We start from the raw sequence: 18,212 nt of genomic DNA on the forward strand, positions 1-18,212 counted from the left end.
TTAGCTAATTATATTAATGAACAACTCTAAGAAACGTTGAAATGATTTCCCTAACATAAGAGTCTGGGGAAAGTGAGCTATCACATCTGTCTTGTAGGATTAGGATTGTCTTAGCTCTCCTATCCCTCCTTCCACCCAATCCCGTCTTCTTGTTGGGAATCGGACCTTCCCATTGGCTCCCTCATACCTTTAAACTGCCTGCTTTGTGACATCATTCTCCCACCAAACCTACCACCACCTGGTAGAATCTTGGGGTTTCCATGGAGTTGTCTGTAAATAAATTTGGATCATCGCAAGTGACCAGTGACCAGTGACCTTCGTACTGGACACATGCACTCTTTGGCTTCAGCCACTCCGACAGCCTCTAGTATCAGCTCCTCATCCCTTGTTTCTGCAGTGGATGTTTCCTCTTCTTCTCTGACCATGTCTGGTAAGGAATGAAACTTTTAAAAGTTTTTTATTGGATTTTTTTGCCCCTAAATTTAGTTGTAGATTCAAAATAGCATGGAATAATGGGGGAAAGTATTGAACTAAAAATCCGGAGACCTCATTTCAGTTTTGACTTTGGCATTTACTAGCTGTGTGACTTTGGACGAGTCATTGATCACAAAATCTGTTTTTTCCTCATCTGATATGTTAGGATGTTAGATTGGTTGTTGTCTCTGGTCCCTTTCTTTTCTAATATTGAGTCTGAAAGGGCACCCATGGAGAAAATGAAATCAGAGACTTCTTGAGAGTGTTTCAACAGAAAGAGAGAAAACCTAGGTTACGTAGAAAACTAACAATATTTACCAAGATGTTTCATCTGAAATGGTCCCTCCACTAATATTTCAACTGTAGTATTTTAAATTTAGTGCTGTTCAGTAAGTCATAGTCACGTGATGTGAAGTTTTCTACCTAGCGTGGGTGAAAAGGGAAAGCAGGGAAAGAGGATGGAGAAGAGTGGGCTCTAAGGAGGCAAGTCTTCAAAGGTGAGGAAGTTCAGGATTGTTTCCCTCAGCACAGGCCAACAGGAACCAAGGGGAAGGAGAAAATGTAAGAATGAAGGGGGAACAGGGCGCCTGAATGGCTCAGTCGGTTGAGCAGTTGTGTGGTTGAGCGTCTGCCTTTGGCTCAGCTCATGATCTCCTGAGATGAAGCCCTGCATCAGGCTCCCTGCATGTTCGGGGGGAAGTCTGATTCTCTCTCTCCAAAATAAATAAATAAAATCTTAAAAAAAATTTAAAAGAATGAAGAGGAAGAACACAGAGGAGCTCTCAAGGAATAAAAGAGGTAGTTTAGGATGGAATGTTGAAGGAACCAAAGATTTTAAATTAAAGCAGAAAGAGCATAAGGTGAAATCTGCTTAGAGCAGGGCAAAACAAAGTTGATTTTAGCAAACACTTCCATTAATAAATGAGGCAGGAAAGGAAGGCCAGAACAGGGCATCACTAGGAAAAGCAGCTTACAGAGAAGTCATACTCCGTTGCTGGGTTCTGTTATTGCCTCCCTGAACACAGACAGCACTTAACAGTTTAAAATGTAAGCATTTTAGAGATATAATATAGAAAGGATGCTTCCTATCAAAAAACAACTAATTCAACAGGCTGTCTCGGGGGCTGGAAGAAACAGAATTTTCAGTTTCATTTCATTTTGGTCTTTAAGCTATGTAGATGTTTTGCCTATTAAAAATCAGACTAAGTTTGTTTAAAAATTGGCACCTCCTACACTGAATCATAAGGCTGCTTTTTGACTCTGCCGTTATTTTCTTCCCAACACAGAGGGCACACATCTGTTTTTAGATCTCAGTTAGCAACCTCACAAGAAAAGAAAAAGTCAAGCCCCACGTCTCTAATTCCACATTTATCTAAAATGATTTTGTGGAGTCCTTTGAGTTGTCCTACATTCACAAAAATTTTTAATTTGATTTTAGCGATGATGGCTTTTTTCGGTTTTGAGGGTGACATTTTCCTGGATGTTGAAAACGATTAAAATATATTTTTGGATGAATATAAAAATCTTCATGATGCTTTTTAAGTGTTCTTTCTTTTGTTTTATGATTATATTGAAATACATATTTCTATTTTTTCATTGTTTTCTTCTGATTTTATTTTTTTAACTTAAATTCAATTAATTAACATAGAGTATATTATTAGTTTCAGAGGTAGAGTTCAGTTGAAATATATATTTCTACTACACCTAGTACCTGTTATTTGCTGGGTAATATTCAGAAAAATGTGAATGAGCACAATAATGGAATTCCTTTACACTCATTATTTCCCTCTCTGCTCTGTACCAGATTTTATTGAAATATTTGTCTACAAAAATTGTGACTACCTATATGTTCACATTTATGGCATTTGCTGCTCATTAGGCAATTTTTATTGATATATCTTCTCTGTATACGCTGGCTAGGAACTCATTCAAAATCACCTTCTATTGTGGGCTATTCGTGTTTTGGTTAGTAGTGTTCAGCAAAATACGGTAGGCAATATTCGCTTCCACCATATTGCATGTATGATACAGAACTTCATCTATTAGTGAACTTATGCTTTGAGTCTTGCTACCTATCCTGGTTTTCACTAATATCTATATATTTCTTCTTAATTCTGTAATATATGTTTTTCATGATTTTCTGTCTTTCCAGAACATATTATACCTTCCTTCATATAAATATAAAAACTGTATGTACCATTTTATTCATATAAGAATTATTTCCATTATTATTATCATTATAACCACTTTATAGATGAGTAATCTAAAGCTCAGAGTTTAAGTAACTTTTTTCTTTCAAAAAGCACTTCTTGAGAAACTTACTCTCAGGTAGTCATTTTGAGGCAGGATTAGAAACCAGGCTTAAAAGGGTAAGAATGACCCTTTTTTCTTTTAAAAAAGAATTTATTTTCAAGTAGTCTCCATACCCAACATGGGGTTTGAACTCACAACCCCAAGATCAAGAGTCACATGCCTGAGCCAGCCAGGCACCCCAAGAGGAACTCTTTACATTTACCAGCTGGACTGAGCTGTATGTGAACTCTAGGTAATAGCGTGTGAACTGCATGAGCAAAACAAGACACTGAAGTTACAATGGTCATAGCTGTACTGTTCTCTTGTGGGGGGAGAAAAAGTCTATATTAGTTGCATTTCACCTGGTTTTCTGGCAGTGTAATGCTCAGAGCAGGGTCCTGGCAAGAAGTCATGATACTTAGGCTCTGTAACCTGGTAATAGGCCTAACATCATGGGAGAACTTGAACACGTCGATGTGACCTCCCTGAGCCTCAGTTCTGTCCGTCGTAGAATGAGAGTGTGGGAACAGAGGCTCTCTGAGGCCCTCCGAATGCTGAAACGCTTCCTTCTAGGAAGTAGTGTGCGAGTGGATGCTGGTGCAGGCTCCAGGCAAAGCTAGAGCAGGGAGAAGGCATGGAGAAGACCTGGGTCTTCTGCACACCTGGGCCCAAGCTGGGAGCACGGGCGGTGACTACAGAAGAGTACCGACCAGAGTGCTCCAGCCCCTAACCACCACCCTACATGGTTTGAGTTTGGGTATCTCAGCAAGTGTTGGTATCCGAGTCTTCCTGGTAGCAACAAATTTAAGATAATGCTGTTCCTCAAGCAGTGAGAATTGATCCATCCCCCTGATTTTTCATCACCCTCTTGTTCCCTACAGAAAATTTCCAAAATCCATCTTTACTTGGAACTCCAAACTCTCTGCAGCTCTCCCTCCCTGTGGTGAGCAATGCAGCTTCCCTGACAGGAAGCGTCTGCAACTTCTCCAGAGTCTCTGCTCCAGCGGTCAGTTCAGCATGGCTACTGCCATCAGCTTCTGGCACCTCCTTCCAGCCACTCATGGGTAGTGCCTACCTTTACCAACATTCCAGTACAACTATGCTGTCTGGAGTAACTGGCCAGAGCCAGATCTCCACATCAGCTGCTTCCTATCCTGGGATTTTTGAGTGGGATGTCACAGGAAGTACTGAAAAGAAGTCATCTTCCCTCGGAGACTTCACCGTGACTGTCATTGACCAGGACACAGCTGTGTCTTCCATGTCTATGGCAGCCCCGTATGATAAAACTTCAGAGGCCAATAACATGGTCCCTCTGTATCCATCGCTTTCTGCCAGCCTTGTTCAGGGAACACCATCTCATATTCCAAGTCAAGGACATAGCCTATCACTTCCTTACCAGGAAGGAAGCCAGGTGTATTACTATAATCAAGGCACACTGGGGCCTCTACTGTCTGGAGAACTTGGCCCCTGCCTGCAGTCCTATGGCTCTGTGTCATACGTGGGAGGTAGGGCCTCTGCCCCTCAACCAGAAATGGTGATGGTGCTAAAGGAGGTTCAGCCCACAAACGTCCTACCACCAGCCTCCGCCTCTGGAATCTACTACTCTGTGTCTGCTCAACCCATCACAGAGGCAAGTTTTCAAGGTGAGTAGAAATAGCAAGAGGGAGACAAATAAGGTCAGCATTCAAAAGTAGGGTCAAATCTGCAGCTGAGAGGTACTGAGTCCACAGACAGGCAGAACTGAAGTCCTGAGACATTAATAACCACCACCCTCGCTTGGTGCTCTCCACTTTCAGACTCCGTATAAGAACACTACGTAGAGGCGGGTAGGTGGCACGCTCTAGTGGCCAGCTGTGCCACAGGTACAGGAACCCCAAGACTATAGAAGAGCTACCACACTTTTCACTGCCCTCCCGGTCAGCCTCCCTGTACTACCACATGGTAATGAACTCCCTCCCTGAGCTATTGCTTCAGTCTCTTTGGAAAGCATTTCAGAACTCTTACCAGTTTAAGTTTCCCTCACTTAATTTACACCCGGATTTAAGACCTCGCATTCTGAGATCCTGTCCAAAGCAAGCAGGCTAAGAATTACCCTCGCTTACATATTTTATCAGGAAGAGCTCCATTCTCTCTCCCAATCCATGGTGTGAAGTATTCTTATTCTCTAAGGAAAGGGAAGAGACTTGAAGTGACTCTATATGAGAATGCTAGGCTTTGTTAAACATTTCGTAATATAAAAATCACTTTTACTTCTTATTTGACTTATAACAACTCTATAAAATACAAAGAAAACCAAGAGCCAATGACATCAAATGATCACCTATAAGAACTAGAAGTCATCTCTTATTTCTCCTAGCACACGGTGCTGTCCTTGATCCTTAGGAAAAGCTGGTACCGCTGCCCTGCCCATTGCTGGGAGGTGCATGATTTCTGTGTTAGTGTCCAGAGAGCGCATCTCACTTACCAGGGACTGTCTTTTTCCTTGATTCCTTTGTAGTGATGGAGACTTCCCTGGGGATGGAGACTTCCCTGGGATTGCAACCTCCAAGTCAGACATTTTGTCTGCCACAAACTCCAGAATTCCCCAAGTCCTGCAGTAGCAGAAATATCCAGATACTTGAAAGTAACCCACCACCCGAGTTTGGTGACATCTCAATGATAGCTCCAATCCAGAGTTCTAGTAATGTCCTGGCACTGCCTCCAGCTCCAAGCCAAGAACAAATAGAGAATAAGAATTTGGATGATATTAAAACCAAGCTTTCAAAGCCTCTGGATGCCTACCAGATCCCACTAGAAAACCAAGATCCTCCACTCCTCCCTTTAGAAATTCCTGATATTCACCAGCTCCTGGCCTGCATTGATCCCCTCGGCCAGGAGGAGCAGCCTGCTTCTGAAAACACCAATCTGGGAAAAAATACCCTGAGTCTTGAAGACCAAGCGACCCTTGAAAATGGGATTGAATCTAGTGGTGGTTTGGCAGACATCACTACACTGGTGGAGGACATTCATCTTCCCCAGCTCTTTAATTCCTTGAAAGACCTTGATCAATCCAAAGGTCCCAAGGTGATCAAAGCCAAAGATACCAGAGTCATCAAGTTGAATCAGGTGCAAGAAAAGTCAAGTGTCATAAAGGCTCCCTCTGATCAGGTCAGGAAGAACAAACATAAAGCCACTGAGCCTATCAACGGTGCTCCCAAGACCAAAATCCAGGCAAAGAACCCAGAGTGCCTGTTAGGGGAAGAAGTGATTATTTGCAATGCTGCAGACAGCGACAGGCCTCCTGCGAACCCGGCCAAACATTCCAACAGCAAATCTCAGAAAGCTGCATCCAGCAGGAGCAGCAAAACTAAGAGCCATGGGCAGGAAAAGACCAAAAGGACCAGAGAAAACAACCCCAAGAAAGCTGAAGAGAGTAAGCAGTCAGGGAACAAAGTCAAGGCAGAAGAGAAGCCAACCATTCCCAAGATGAAGCGGAAGAAAAATCAACCCGAGCTTAGCCAAGAGACCTTTAAGAAGCCTCGAAGCTGCCTAGGCATGCACATGCTGGAGTCTGTGCAGGTTTTTCATGCACTGGGGAAGAAGAGTGATAAGAAAACGGGACTGTCTTCCTCCCGGGCCCTGGTAAACTCCAGCAACCTGAAAGATGCCCAGCCATCCCCAGCTATCAAACCATGGCTTGATACCCCACGTGAGGGTAAAGGGCCTGAGAAAAATCAAGTCAAAGCCCAGAAACAAGACAGAGGTGCTGACAGAGAGTGTCCGTCTCCATCCCAGTATGAGCTGCCACCTCCTGGGAAGGTCAAGTTGGTGCCTTTGCCTTTTCCAACCTTGGAGAAGCCTCAAGCTCGACCTGTTCCTCGGAGGCCACAGTCTCTGGCCTCCCACCGCTCTGCCGTGGCTTACCCTGCCCGGCCTGGTTCTACTAGCTCAGCTCAACCTGTTGCAGTCAGTTCATCCCGGCTGCCTCCTGCCTCCTTCACAGGTCCTGCCAGACCAACTCGGCCAATTTCAACCAATCTGACCCGACCGGGTTTGACCAACCCTACCCGGCCTAGTGTCCCGCAGTCTGCTGCCTCTAGGCCTGCACCCTACAAAACATCATCTTGCACATCTCTCCAGCGGGAGCCGGTTCCCACTGCTGTGACCAAGCTCCAGTCCCCACCCAAACCTCAAACCCAATTTCTACTCCAAGACTTCAGCTTTCAACCAATCCCATGGAGGAAACCCAATGTTCCTGAGCCAGTAATGTCCAAGCCCATCACAAAAGAGCAGAGGCCAGAGCGGGAGGCCATGAAGAGGCAGGCTCAGCAAGAGCGCGAGAACGCTGCCAAATACACCTCTTTGGGTAAAGTGCAGTTTTTCATTGAGCGGGAAAAAGATATGGAAATTGCTCGATACTATGGCTATGCAATATAAGAGGTGCTAGGATTGTTGGTACCACTCTGGGTACCAGCTGTTTATTCATATATAGATAGATAGATATAAATTTCTCTATTTATTTGCATTTATTTTAAGACTTAATAAAACGTAATAAATATAATTAGTAGATTAGAAATAAAGAAGCCTTTTGAGTTCTGAGATGCTATTAACTGTGGTTTTTCTTTGGTGGGGTGGGAATCAAAGGATGCATGAGAAAGAAAGAACCGGAAGTTGGATGGGAGAATGAGGGGAAAAAGGTAAGAAGAAAAGAGGAAGGAACTTGGTCTAGGCCTAGAAAGGCCAAAAGGGCCGAGAGATTGTATGGGTTTATGAAAGGGAGGAGTGGGGGAAATGGCAGAATCAGGGTCTGAGGTTAGGCCTAAAAGAATACATTTTGAATAGACTTGAAGATGACTGAAGATGAGTCTTGGTTGACTAGGAAAAATGTAAAGCCTTTCACGGAGGCTGGCCCTATAGCCCACGTCCACCAGATAGGGATTTTTTGAAAACAGGAGACTCCAGGGACACCTCCAGAGGTTTCGGTTGCCTCATCCGTGTAGGATAATGGTTGGGTAAGGGAAGTACAAATCACAGAGCAATCTATCAGATGGATGGCAAGGGCTCACATTTACCCAGGGGGCCTCTGATAACAGCCTAGCAAAGGGATCTGTTGCCGCTGGAGGGCCATCCAGAACGGGGCCTGGGCTATAAATCACCGCTTCCTAAAACACCTGTGCACCAGGCCTGCGAACGCACTGCTCCGGTGAACCTGCGCGACCACACGGAAGGCCAGTCCCGCTGTGCCACTTGACGGGCGAGACTCAGCAACGGGCTTAGATCACGCTGCAGGCAGAGGAACAAGGCTTCCTGAGGCCTGTAAGGCTCCGACGTCCTCAGTATTTGCAAGCGCCGGTAGGAGGGCAACCCGGCTTTCAGAGCACAGCGTCCGGCGGTTACCGGTGGTCCAGATCAAACTTCTGGAGGGACCTAAATGCTAACTTGAGGGGCCTGTCAGGTCGTCCTCCATCGACCCTGGCGCGTGCAGTCTTCTCTAAACACGATGAACCGAAGCGCAAGAGAAAAGTCCGCAGGAGGGGTCCCTCACCGCAGGGTAAGAGCCGCGGGCGCCGGGCGCCGGGAGCGCACTGGGTAGCGCGCCAACAGCCGCAGCACGCAGGCGCCGGTGCTCTAGACGTGCTGCCTGGGACCTGGTGGGCAGCTGGAGGGAAGGGAGGGGGACGGAGGGGAGCGGGGGTGGAGGGGAGCGGGGGTGGAGGGGAGCGGGGGTGGAGGGGAGGGGAGAGGCGGGGACTGCGGAAAATCAGCGTGGGAAAACTGGTACTCCGCATTTTAAAAATTATTTTGTTTGAGATATAATTATTATACCATGAAAGTTACCTTTTGAGACGGTAAATTCGGTGTCATTTAGTACATTCACAAGTTTGCGCAACCATCACCATTATCTAACCCTTAACATTTTCATCACCCCAAAAAGAAATCCACTCCACCATTAGCAGTCACTTCTCATTCCCTCCTCCCTCCAGCCTCTGGCAACCGGGGATCTGCTTTCTGTCTGTCTGGATTTGCCTTCTCTGGCCATTTCATATGTATGAAATGATACAATACATGACCTTTGTGTCTGACCTCTTAGCATAATGTTTTCAGAGTTCATCCATGTTGTAGTGTGTCTACATCATTGCTTTTTAGGACTGTGATATTCTATCAAATGGCTCTACCACATTTGTTTAATCATTCATCAGTTGGTGGATATTTGGGTTGTTCCCACTAGTATTTTACATTTATTGAGAGTTTATTCACTCCATTTACCCGATAATGAGGTAGGCTTGGAGAGTGTCAAGAATTTGCCCAAGGTTAAGAGCTAGCAATTGGGGGAGCTGGGGTTTGAACTCAGGCAGTCAGACTTCAGAGGTAATAAATTCACCTGATAGGACAAGGTACAAAAGGTATTCAATAGAAATACCCAGCTGCCCATTTCCCTGCCCCCCTAGAGACATCTCCTTTTGCCACACTGTGAATCCCTCCAGAGAAATTATTTATGTCTCAACATGTATATATCACAGTATTTTGACTAATTGGTCCCACTGATTTGTAATGTTACTTTTATAGCATACTAAATTCTTATATGTATTTGAATTACTCTTTTCAGAATTATCCTGGCTTTTTGGCCAATCTTTTATATATATATATTTTTTTTTTTTTTTTTTAAAGATTTTATTTATTTATTCGACAGAGATAGAGACAGCCAGCGAGAGAGGGAACACAAGCAGGGGGAGTGGGAGAGGAAGAAGCAGGCTCATAGCCGAGGAGCCTGATGTGGGGCTCGATCCCACAACACCGGGATCACACCCTGAGGCGAAGGCAGACGCTCAACCGCTGTGCCACCCAGGTGCCCTTGGCCAATCTTTTATATTAACCATTTCTCTATAATTCTTTTTACCTTCTTTTTGATTTTTAAAAATTTCCTACTTTCCTCGTTTCTCTTAAGTCATTACCCATGATGTTCATTAACTCTTGTGTTATTTTTAATTTAAGTCTTCATTTCTGATATTTTTTATTTTATTTTTAATTCTGTCCCGAGCTCTTTCATCTCACCGAATTCTGATTTATGTTGTTCTTTCATCTTTTTTTGTTGTTTTGTTATGGTAAAATACACATAACACAAACTTGACCATGTAACCATCTTTAAGTATAGAACTCAGCGGCATTATGTTCCCCCCTTGACGTGGTGCCACAATCAGCACCATCCACATTTAACATAATTGTGTCCAAAAATTGAGCAGGACTCCAGAAAGACGGAGGCAGCAGCCTAGTTTTTCAATCTCCCCAACTTTCTCACGGAAATAGATCAACAAAACCCAAAATGCCCTTTACCATTTCCAGAGCTCTTTCATCACTCCAAAGAGAAACCTGGAGCCGTTAGATATTAACTTCCCCTTCCCTCCCTCGCCCCCATATTCTTTCATCTTTTGCATTGTGTCCTCAAATGTCTTTTAGCGTGTTTTGAAATAGCGTGCTCCGATTTTGATCTGTTTTGTGGGCCTCTCTTTTCGGACTTGCTTTCCTTGTCTGAGGGGATGCTATTTTGGTCCTTATTCTCATTTCCTTATGCTACCTGCAGAGGCTGCTTTTAGGCAAACAGGCTGGAGCGATGGAATGCAGAAGGGCCACAGCGGTCACGTGGCTAGATACAGACAGGGGGGCCCCTCCGGCGCCCACCTCAAAATAGCCACAGGCCCTAACTAACCAATGGGCTACTTACAGGCAGGCACAGTTAGCATAAAAGGGAAAATTCCATATGTCCCATCCCTCCTCACCTTCCTGCTTTAAATACAGCGCCACCCACTGTCTCCTCGCAGACAGCCTCCGTCTGCTGTCCTGTTCCCTGTTCCCTTGCGGGAACTTCTCCTTCCTTTGTTCTGCCTCAGGTGAATCCTTTCACCACCCCCGCCACCAGCTTCCACCCGATCCTCGCCCCCCATTTGGGGGCCCGCCATCCGATCCGATGGAGACAGACCCTATACTACCTTTGTGTAGAACCAGACCTCAATCCTTTTTTGTTCATGTTTTAAGTGAAATCAGTGTTCATGCACTTTGAAAAGGAGTTGTGGTTGAGGACCCACTTTTCTAACTTCACGGAATTTGTTTTTTGGGTTGTCGTTGTTGTTTTTCAGATGTAGTATTCAAAAACATGGCAGCTTGCTTTCTGAGGTTTCCTGGCTCTGTACCCTTCCCCAGACTTTTATCAAGACATTTCCCTTTGTGTCTGATGTTCTGTGAGAAGCTTCTCCTCTGGGCCACATTCTGGAAAAGGCTTCTGGCTGCTCAGTGTCAAGACAGAGGGGGCAAAAACACCCCAGTCCTTTAGACACTCTCTGGGGCACCTTGCACGGAGCCACTATGTGGGTGAACAAGACCCCTCCGGGTCTCAGCTGCTGTTCTCACATCGGCCCACCAGCTGAGTGAATGCCTGCTGGCAGTTTGAAGTCCTCCTGCCCTCCAGGCCATCAGATACGTCCTCCTGACTACCCCTGCTTCTCGTGCAGACACCCCAACTAAGCAGGTCTGTGCCTGTGGGTGGCGCTCTGTCCCACTGTTTTGTGCGGGGCTCAGCCCATCAATAACCAATGTGGTTGGAGCAGCCCTCTGGTTCGTACTATGATTTCAAGTCCTTTAGCAACAACCATCAGGAAAGTTTGAAAAAAAATAGAGGTTTATTACTTACAAGACCTGGAAATTACACAGCATACCTGGGGCCCCCACAGCAAGGTAGAGACAGAACGCTGGGGCCAGGGGGTTCTGCTTTTATTGGGTCAAGGGTGGGAGCCAAAGGTTTCAAGGGCTCATTTCTTAGTAGTGAATTTAAAACATAGGAGTGGGAATTTCAGGTGAAAGAAAAGACAAGTGGCCCAAAAGGTCGGTTACTGAAATCGACCAAGATTTCTAAATCAAAGGAGCCTCAGTTGGGGGAAGGGTGGCCTGGCTATTTATCCCGCCTGTGGCTAGCACTGTGTTTATTGGAGATAGCTATCTTTGAAGGGGAAGCTGAAATGAATAACACAGCAATCAAAACTTAAGTCAGGCACTTGCACTACAAAACGAAAACAAAAAAACCTGTTCGGGCTTACATTACACCCACCCCCTTGTTTGGGGGGTTTCTAATTTTATGGTAAATGCTACCCATGGGCATTTGGTTTTGGTCCCTCTATTTCCAAGAGAGGATTTGGGGAGATTCAAAAATGATGCTGCTGCCTCCATCTGTCCGAAATTCCACTCCACCACTTGACATAATTATTTTACATTTGGGGGTTCTGTAATTTTCAGTTCCTGAAAGCAGAGCCCCATTTGCCCTATCCTCTTTAGGACTCTGGCTCAGCTGAGGCTTTCTGAGTCTCCTCTGTCTAACATGGAGTCTCATGTCTGTATTTGCTCAGTCCATGTTGGAATAAGAAGTCAAAACATAATAACCTCTAAGAGGCTCATGGGTGGAGAGCCATGTGACCACCATGAGAGGTAGAACAAGCCCGTGGGCCGGTGGAGGGTCTGTAGGCAGGCCCCGGTGAGGAATGTGCATCTTTTCCTTCCCTTTTTTCTTTTCTTTGTATCTACTTCTCTAAACACGGGCAACATGGAATTGCCAGTCTGCCCTCCTCTCTCCAGCAAAATATCTGGTCCATGCAGCGCTTTCTTCATCTCAGGTCATAGTAATACTTTTTCCGGAAAAAGTGTAAGGAGGCTTCTCAGTCATTTGACTCCTCTCTTTCCCTACCAATCACACATCCAGAACATCAGCAAGTTCCAGCGGCCTTACCTTCAAATTATATCTAGACCTTGTCTGCTTCTGACCACTTTTCTCCCTTTCTATGCAAGTCCAAGCTCCTGTCATTTCCTGCCTGGATTATTGGCAGAGCCTCCTAACCTGGAGGTTCCCAAACTTTCTCTATTCACCGAATCCTTGGTGTCTCACCTACAGGCTCAAAGAAATAGCCCACAGTCCCATTTATTAAGTAAGTAGGTGCCAAAAATGTACTAAGTATTTATGCCTGTAGTAGGCTGGATAATGGCCATCCAAAGAGATAGGTCCTAATCCCTGAAACCTGTATATATTACTACGTTATTTAGAAAAAAAGATCCTTGGGTATGTGATTAATTAAGAATCTTGATGTGGAGAAGTTATCCCAGCTTAGCAAGGTGAGCCCTAAATGCAATCACATATGTCCTTTTATGTATGTATGTATGTATGTATGTATTTATTTACGTACTCTCTATGCCCAGTGTGGGGCCTCAAACTCAGCCTCCAGATCAAGAGTCCCATGCTCCACCGACTGAGCCAGCCAGGTGCCCATCACATGTGTCCTTATAAGATTGAGGCAGAAGGAGATTTGATACACACAGCGGCGGAGAAAGCAAGGTGACTATGGAAGCAAAGATTGGAGTGTGGCCGCCAGCAGCCACCACAGCTGCAAGACGAAAGGAACGGAATCTTCCCCCAGAGCCTCTGGAGGGAGTATAGCCTCCTTACACCTTCATTTTGTCCCAGTGACACTGATTTCCGACTGGCCTCCAGAACTGTGAAAACAGAAATTTCTGCTTTTTTTAAGCCACCAGATTGTGGCGATTTATTACAGCGGCCACAGGAAAAATGTTTCGGTGACACAGTACATTGTACAATAATACAATGCTCCAAGAACCAAGCAGACATTTGGAAAATAATACCTATAAATGAAAAGAAAACGTATTTTTATTTCACTCTTAAATAACCACAGTTACTTGCTAATGGAGAGTGTGTGAGTTGGGCACTGCACGACATCTCAAACCTTGGAGTGAAATTGGACACTGCCAGCCTCATTTCCTGCCCCACATTGATTTTCAAAGAGTTCTGACTTTCTAGTACAGGTGTTGCCAAGAACCCGGCTTCACAAAGACATGGCAGCACTGAAAGGAAAGCAGCATGACCTAATGTTGAAACTGTGAACCATCTACTAGCTGGAAGCTCACACGGTATCTGACAGATGTCAATATTGTTGTGGGTCCTTAAAAACTTTAAAATATCCTGCTACCGCCTGGCGAATTTGCCATGGGAACCTGGGGGCACCCCAGTGTACCTTGTGAACATAGTCCAAACTGGCTTCTCGGCTCCCACCCTTGCCTCTCTAAAATTTGTCAACACAATCACTATAATGATCCTTTCAAGACACAAGTCAGATCCTGTCTTTCTTCTGTTAAAACCCTCTCATGGCTCCTCAATTTTTTCCTAATCAAACCCAACGTCCCTACAATGGCTTATATGGTCCTACCTACATCAAGGGTCAATGAACATTTTTTATAAAGAGCCAGACAGTAAACATGTTTGTCTTTGTGGGCCAGATGGTCTCTGTCTCAACTACTCAACTCTGCAGTTGTAGCATGAAAGAAGCCACAGAAAATACATGAGCAAATGGGCATGTCTGTGTCTCAATAAAAGTTTATTTACAAAGACAGGTCACACGGTAGTTTGCTGACCCCTACCCTACATGACCTACAACTATGGTCCCTTTTGCTCATCTCTATTCCAGTCATTCTGGGTCCTCATTGTTCCTTAAGCACACAAGCAAGCTCCTGACTCAGGGCCTTTGCACTTGCTGTTTCTTGCCTGGATTGCTCTTCTTACCACCAAATCTTCACTCAAATTTTTTCAATGAGGGTTTACCTGACCACACTATTTGAAGTTGCAACTGCCTCCCTATACTTCTCCTTTCCTTCAATCTGTTCCCTTTTCTCCCATAGCTCTTAGAATCTTCTAATATGCTATGTAATCTACTTGTTTAACATGATGAAACTCTCTCACCCATCACTAACATGTAAGATCTTTGAGGGCATGGTTTTTTGGCTTTTGTCTGCTTTGTCCACTGATACATGCCCAAGGCCTTGAGCAATGTTTGGCACATGGTAAGTACACAATAAATATTAGCAGATTGAATGAATGAATGAATATTTTTCAAAGTGGATAATTATAGTGGCATGCCATTTTTTATCTCCCGTTCAAAGGTATAGTGCCTAGTTATATGGCAGTATTTTTGCAAAAAAATATGGAAACTGAGTATAAAATTATAAAATCGCTCAACCTAAAGTGTCCAATTCAAATAGTCCTAAAGTTTCTTATCTCATTTAAACCTTGTTGAGATTTATAATCTTCAGATGTCAATTTTACCTAAAAGGAAAGGCTTTGAGTTATTAGGAACCAAATTATAAAACTCACAGCTAACTAGCAAGTAACAAAGGAATAAAATATGTCTAAAATTAAATTGACCCCTTATGTATACATTTAAGAATTAATTGTAACAATACACACACATTAAAAACCTTTCCAAGCGTGCGTAAGAACTAATTTTCCCAACTAGAAATTTTTCTTGGCATTGGAGTTACCAGTCTTCAAACAAACTGTAGGTGGAGCTCCAAACCTCAGATTCATCTTGATGTTACCAATTTTACTGAAGCTGTCTTCTCAAGGAAAAACTTCGTCATCAGGTAATTCCAACTTCAGCTGAAAGGGAACATAATTTGCATGCATGTGCAATGTTGCATATGTTGTAATATGCCAGCGTTAAAGATCCCAGTACACTTGATGCATTTCCCCCCTTTTCTTGAACAGCTCATTCCACATCTTTTTTAAAGTATTTATTTTCAAAATTCTATTTGTCATTTTATATTCCCAAAGTGTTCACAGCAAAAATGTGAACAATCAGTCTTTGGTACACAGTCCATTTCTACTTCCCGAGCACTCCCATTCCCTAGCAATGTTCAAAATAGGCTATGTCAGTGTTTCAGGGCATGGAGCTCACCTAGCATCTACTTGAGAAACTTAATCATCTATTAAAGACCTTTTCCCCTTCTGATGGCTCCAAGCTCTCAACCATGAGGGCCTCAAAACAACAGAAACTGAGTTTTTCTTTGTTATTATTGTAGACCCATTGCCTGGCATAGAGTCCCAAACATGCTACATACTCAATAAATATTTGCTCAATTAATGAAGGTATCTAGCCTTGGAGACTTCCTGCTCCTAACTCTAACTGCCTTGTAGAGAAGACTTGGTCCCAAGAGCATAATGGACACTGGTTTTCATTCTTCATTTCAGTTATCACCATAATTGGCTAGCCATCCTTGTAATTCATTTCGGAGACAGTGGGACATTTATTTTAACAACATTTGAACATTCAACAATCTTCATGGAGTGTCTTCTGGGGTCCCAAGCTATTCTAGCTACTGGGGATACATCTGTAAGCAAGTAAAAAAAAATTCGTATCTTCCTGGAGATTATATTTTATACGGGAATGAAAGACAATAGTCAATCCAGACCATAAAAAACCAAAGCAGGCAGTGGTAAGGACTATGAAAGAATTCAAACAAGTCTGGGTGATAGAGGGTGACTGGGTGGCTACTTAGACTGTGTGGTCAGAGCAGGTGACATGTAAACTGATAAGTAAATGACAACAGGGAGCCAGCCAAGTGAAGACCAGGGTAAGAGCATCTCAGGAAGAGGAAACATCTGTGCAAAGGTCTAGAATGGAACAGCAGATGTTCAGACAGGGTGGTGGAGACTAGTAAGCAAGAGGGAGAGTAGGAGATGAAGTCAGCAGGGACCAAGTCACTCTATAAGCCAGGGTGACAAGTTTGGATTTTTTAATTCCAAGTGCCATGGGAAATAATTGGAGGGTTTTAAACCCAGGAGCAATAGAACGTGATTTTTGTTTTAAAAACATTAGGGGCGCCTGGGTGGCTCAGTCGGTTAAGTGTCTGCCTTCGGCTCCGGCCTAGGGTCCTGGGTTTGAGCCCTGCGTCAGTCTCCCTGCTCATCAGGGAGTCTGCTTCTTCCTCTTCCTCTGCCCCTCCCCCTCATTTGTGCACTTGTTCTCTCTCTCTCAAATAAATAAAATCTTTTAAAACATCAAAAATATTAGCTGCTGTTGTAAGATCACATGGAAGTAGGTAAGAACAGATGTCATTCTTGTACTAATGAGATTGCCTTGTCCCTCTAGGTATATCACTCACCACAGGATAACAGAGAGGCAAGTGATGTGTGCCTGGAGTCTTCCTTATTTTTAGCTTCCCCACAAAGCCTATCTGGGCATTTTCTCTCTATCCTGATGCTATATATTGAGGTAAGAATTTTGCCTTTTAGGAGTCTTTTGCTGCTGTCCAGGAATGAACAGGTAGAAATAAGCATACAGGAGTGCAGGAGTCTGTGACATTGAAATTTGCAAGAGGTCATATGGAGACTGTTATATTCAGGGGAAATGTACTGACTAGGTGTGGGCACCAGAAAGAAAGAGCACCTCAATTCCTAGCTTGGCTTTGACCCAGCAGGTGAGCTGCTGAAGCCTATCTGCTGATAGAATACCTTGATGCTTAGCCTCCAACCTTTGGAGCAGGAGTAAGTAGAATATTCTCTTCAGTTATGCCAAGAGCCAACAGAATGCTGGTAGCATTAATTTCCTGGTTGCATGTACAAAAGTGTCCAGTTTTCAACTTTCCCAGTTAGTCAGGAAACAAAGAATGTCAGATGTTCACCTTGGCCAGGGTTTTATTGCTTACTGTTTCTGGTCCCTGTAAAGCCAAGAGTGCTGACCACTTGCCCCAGAGGCCGAAAATGGTTCAATATTTACAAATTCCCTCCCCGGATGAACCAGATCCTGCTTACTACATCCACTTAGCCATTATCTTAAGAACTGCCATCACCTGGGCACACCTCCTTTCTAATATCAAGGACAGCCTGTGTGTGATGGTTGCTGTGTTTGTGATTATTCACACCCCTCTTTTATGTGTTTCCCATTCATAGTTTCTTAAAGGCTTCTCATCATAGTCTTAACTTCTAGCATGTTTGTAAACTCTGTTAACTTGTTATGTTAAACGTTACAAAGGAGAGCTACTTTTTGGAAACTGTGCTTAATGGGAGCAACTGCCTCTGTTCCCCCCACCAGCTCTGCTTCTGCCTGTACTTGCACAAAAACAATATCCACCTGCTGGATTTGTTCACGGCTCTATCCCTAACACTTAGAACAGAAACTGGCACATAGGAGATGCTCAACTAATATTTACTGAGTGGTTGAATGGGTTGGATTTTGTCCTGTGTTGGCTCCCGCCAGGACTCCGACTGCATTGTATGCCTTCCCTATGACCAGCACCCCCAGTGCCTCAATTTCTTCAGGCTCTACCCACCATGTTTACATTCTGAAGGGAAAGAGTCAGTAGAGATATAGAGTTCTGAAGACCCAGTAGGGTGCCCTTTACAACTGTCTTGCAAGAGTTACCTGCAGGGGATCCAGGAGAAGTGATAGTGGATCCTTGCACTGACATGCATAGTTATGCTTGTTGGGGGTGGGGGGTGGGGGAAGAATCTGGTAAGTGCTTTCAGCTGTAAGTCTGAAAAGCCAATGACCACACAGAATCACTTTGGGAAAATCCGAAAGACAGATACACAACAGGAGTCAGAGAAATTAGAGATCTGGACCCTGATCTGGTGGAAGGGGTAA

At 44.2% G+C, this 18,212-nt stretch overlaps 1 protein-coding gene across 1 annotated transcript; it reads left to right on the forward strand.

Moving 5' to 3' along the window:
- Nucleotides 1-330: 330 nt before the first annotated feature.
- C7H2orf78 (chromosome 7 C2orf78 homolog) lies at nucleotides 331-7,182 on the forward strand. Its single transcript, XM_045788404.2, has 3 exons — nucleotides 331-430; nucleotides 3,648-4,409; nucleotides 5,264-7,182. Exons 1-3 carry the CDS (start codon nucleotides 331-333, stop codon nucleotides 7,180-7,182), a joined length of 2,781 nt encoding a protein of 926 aa, XP_045644360.1.
- The last annotated feature ends 11,030 nt before the right edge of the window (nucleotides 7,183-18,212 follow it).

This window comes from Ursus americanus, chromosome 7 (assembly GCF_024610735.1).
Source record: "Ursus americanus isolate L20-20 chromosome 7, mUrsAme1.1.p, whole genome shotgun sequence".
NCBI classification, from domain to species: domain Eukaryota; kingdom Metazoa; phylum Chordata; class Mammalia; order Carnivora; family Ursidae; genus Ursus; species Ursus americanus.